We start from the raw sequence: 2,858 nt of genomic DNA on the forward strand, positions 1-2,858 counted from the left end.
GGTGCGCGGGTTCCCCTCGGCGGGGCGGGTCGGGGCTGGGCTGGGCTGGGGTTGGGTTGCCGCGTAATGTTCCCCGTAGGGATTGCTGCATGCGTCAGACCCTCTTATCACCACTTCCCGCACAGTGTCGGCGTCCATCTCGCCCGACATCACGTCCCCGCTGCACGGCCGAGTTGCACCTTCCAGACTAACCAGAGTAGACACAGACTTGCTTTGGGCAGGCTTTAATCTAGCGGCCTCCTCCTCGGGTTCAGATGAACAATGATCTCCATCTCTAAAGAGTCCCTCGCAGGTCAGGTCACCGTCTCTGGCATCCCCTTGGCAGATGTTCCTCTGTGCTTGTATGAAGCCACCCCCGAGTCCCAGTGGTACCCGTATCCTGCCTGCCAGCTTCCCTCGTGGCTCGTCCCCCTCCAGAACATCCAGGAACTGCGCCAGTTTCTTGCCCACTGTCTGTGTCCACGATTTCCAACCCCTCTGTAAATTCCTTAGGTCTCCAGCCATAATTTCCCCCTCCAGTGTTGGCATCTGTGGCCTTGTCCACGTGTCCACTTGAGCAGTGTCCTCACCCTCCCCTCAGACTCTGCTTTCTCCCTCTCAAGTCCCAGTAAAGCACATGGTGGCCTCTGCTCAGAGGAGCCGTGGCATCATCTCCCCCAAATCTCATAACGTGTTCATGGCAAGAGCACCCCAGGACATGGGATTTGATCTCCTTATACTGCCTCTTGATGCTAATATTTGAAATGCTGAAAGGTGTTTGTTTATTTTAAGTGGCCAGGCCCTTTTTTTTGTTTTTTGGACTGAACTGGAAGGAGTGAGAACTAGCCTTTACCCAGGATTAGGCCCTGTATTTGTAGCCTTTCAATTGTGTTTGGTTGTGATTTTAAGTACACGAACTGGCCTCAAGACCAAGGTCCAGGGCCAGTAGTAACAAGTTCATAGACCTTTCTCGGGTAACCCACAGTGCATGTCTGGAATAGTCTGTTTTGAGATGCCGGGTTCAGAGAAATAGTCTGACAAAGTTGCAGTGACACAATGTCGGGACTTGTGAGCAAAGCTAAACCTTGCTCATGGCTATGAAGCATTCCTTGGTAGCAATTTTTTTTCTGTGTAACTTCTACAGTTTAATTTTTTTTATTAGCAAGGAGACAGATCCTTGGTTACCCTGTGTCTTGTGTAATCCTTCACACTAGTACAAGCTGTTAATCATTGTGTCCAGGTTAAGTTTTGCACCTGACTAACTATGGGAGGATAGATGCCCTAAAGCACTTCTCTGTAACTCAGATTCCTGTTCAGGACAGTAAGGGCTGCAGGGAACACGACTGTATTTCATACAGCTGATCTTTAGTCAAAGTTCAGTGTGCTTACGCTGCCATCTTTCTGATCTTCCCTCCCCTTTGAAAACAAATTCCTAGTATTACAAAGAGGAGGTGAGAAAAATAGTGAAGGGTAATACAGTTTTGGTTGATGCAGAAGTCCAACTGTTCGTGTCAATATTTATTTGGGCAACTTTAAAAGTACTGTAATTGATAAAACGGCTCCTATCAGGAATGTGCAATTCCACCAGCATTTGCTTTGATAATTTTTAAAGGCATTACACAAATGGAAAGATCTAATCTAAATTATGGACTGACAGCTTGCAAAATTTTGAATAAATAATTCGTGAGTTAACAGCATCAGTAAAATCCTGTAATTTGTTTCAGTGGCTTTGAAATGCATGCTCTACTTTTTTAAACACTTCTTTGAGACACTCTCCCGTTCATTCAAAGTATACTTGATTTTTTTAGGATTGCTGTTGCATGGGGACTTTTTTTTAGTTTTGTAAAGGGAGGGTTCACTAGATGCTGCATTTCAGAGTCAGGTAAAGTTGCTTTTGTCCTGAAACTGAATGATTCAATTTCTGAATTTGTTGCCAGGTATTCTTGCTTTGTTTCAAAGTGAGACAGGTTAATTCATGAGGAAGTGAGTCAATATAACCTTAGCTACCATTAGTTTACAGCAGTGTTTTGTGTGAGGTGGAGAGAATTTATTACTCAGAGTAGGTGTTTGTTCACTGAGGGAAGTTCTTTCAGGAACACTATGAGTTAAGTCATTTCTCACTTAAAAAAAAACTCGACTCCTAACTTGGTGGTTTCTACATGAGGTGAGATCTGGATTGGCTGTTTTGGCTTTTACACATGCTCCTTGCACCAAACTGAAAAAGGAGTCACATTTATATGCCTAAATATCATCAGAGATCTGTTCACAAAGATGGAGGTGCATGTTTGATGAAATTTTTAAAAATACCTAAGTGAATTAGGTGCCTAAAGGTCTCCTTTTTCCAGACTAATGGCCAGATTTTGAGAGTAACTAAAATCAGGGCTCAGTTTGTTCTTTGCCTTTGACCTTATGATCTCTGGGCTAATTCCCTAAAGTGAATTTTCCTTGTTCATGCTAACTGCTATTGCTCTTCCAAAGTGCAACTTTGTGACACAATATTTTAGCCCCCCACCCACTTGTTTCTTTGCAGCTTTGTGTATTTTCAACTGCTTCCTCCTGAATCCAAATGGAAGCCTGCTGCGTCTTAATTGCTTGCTTTCTGGCAGGGCCCAAAGCAAAATGCCACTAATGATTATACTTGGGTTTGGATGGAGTACAGGTTCCAGAATGAATGTTTCACTCATTCATCTTTGTCAAGTGACTGATGGTCTCTGCCGCAGCGGAGAAACTCAGGACTGAAGTGTGCCAGGTTTAAAGGGCTCTGCAATTGATTTTTTTTTTTTTTTGCCAGAGCTTCTAGGAATGTGAACATCTTCCAGGCATCTTGCTAGCTATGCAAAGAGTCCTTGAGCCTGTCAGGGCAAAACCAGAAATGGAAA

General features: G+C 44.2%; 1 protein-coding gene across 2 annotated transcripts in view; it reads left to right on the forward strand.

The window, feature by feature from the left end:
• LDLR (low density lipoprotein receptor) overlaps window positions 1-2,858 on the forward strand; it is a 19,665-nt gene that overhangs the window by 1,983 nt on the left and 14,824 nt on the right. The window contains exon 1 of one of the 2 annotated variants that reach the window (XM_025203880.1): window positions 201-292. The exons of the other annotated variant lie outside the window; for it this stretch is intronic. Coding sequence (XP_025059665.1) covers window positions 262-292 — 31 coding nt within the window. The 5' untranslated portion in view covers window positions 201-261. Of the gene's footprint in view, window positions 1-200; window positions 293-2,858 lie in introns of those variants that run through there. 2 annotated transcript variants of the gene reach the window in all.

The sequence above is a fragment of the Alligator sinensis genome, unplaced genomic scaffold, assembly GCF_000455745.1.
Source record: "Alligator sinensis unplaced genomic scaffold, ASM45574v1 scaffold707_1, whole genome shotgun sequence".
In the NCBI taxonomy this organism is placed as follows: domain Eukaryota; kingdom Metazoa; phylum Chordata; order Crocodylia; family Alligatoridae; genus Alligator; species Alligator sinensis.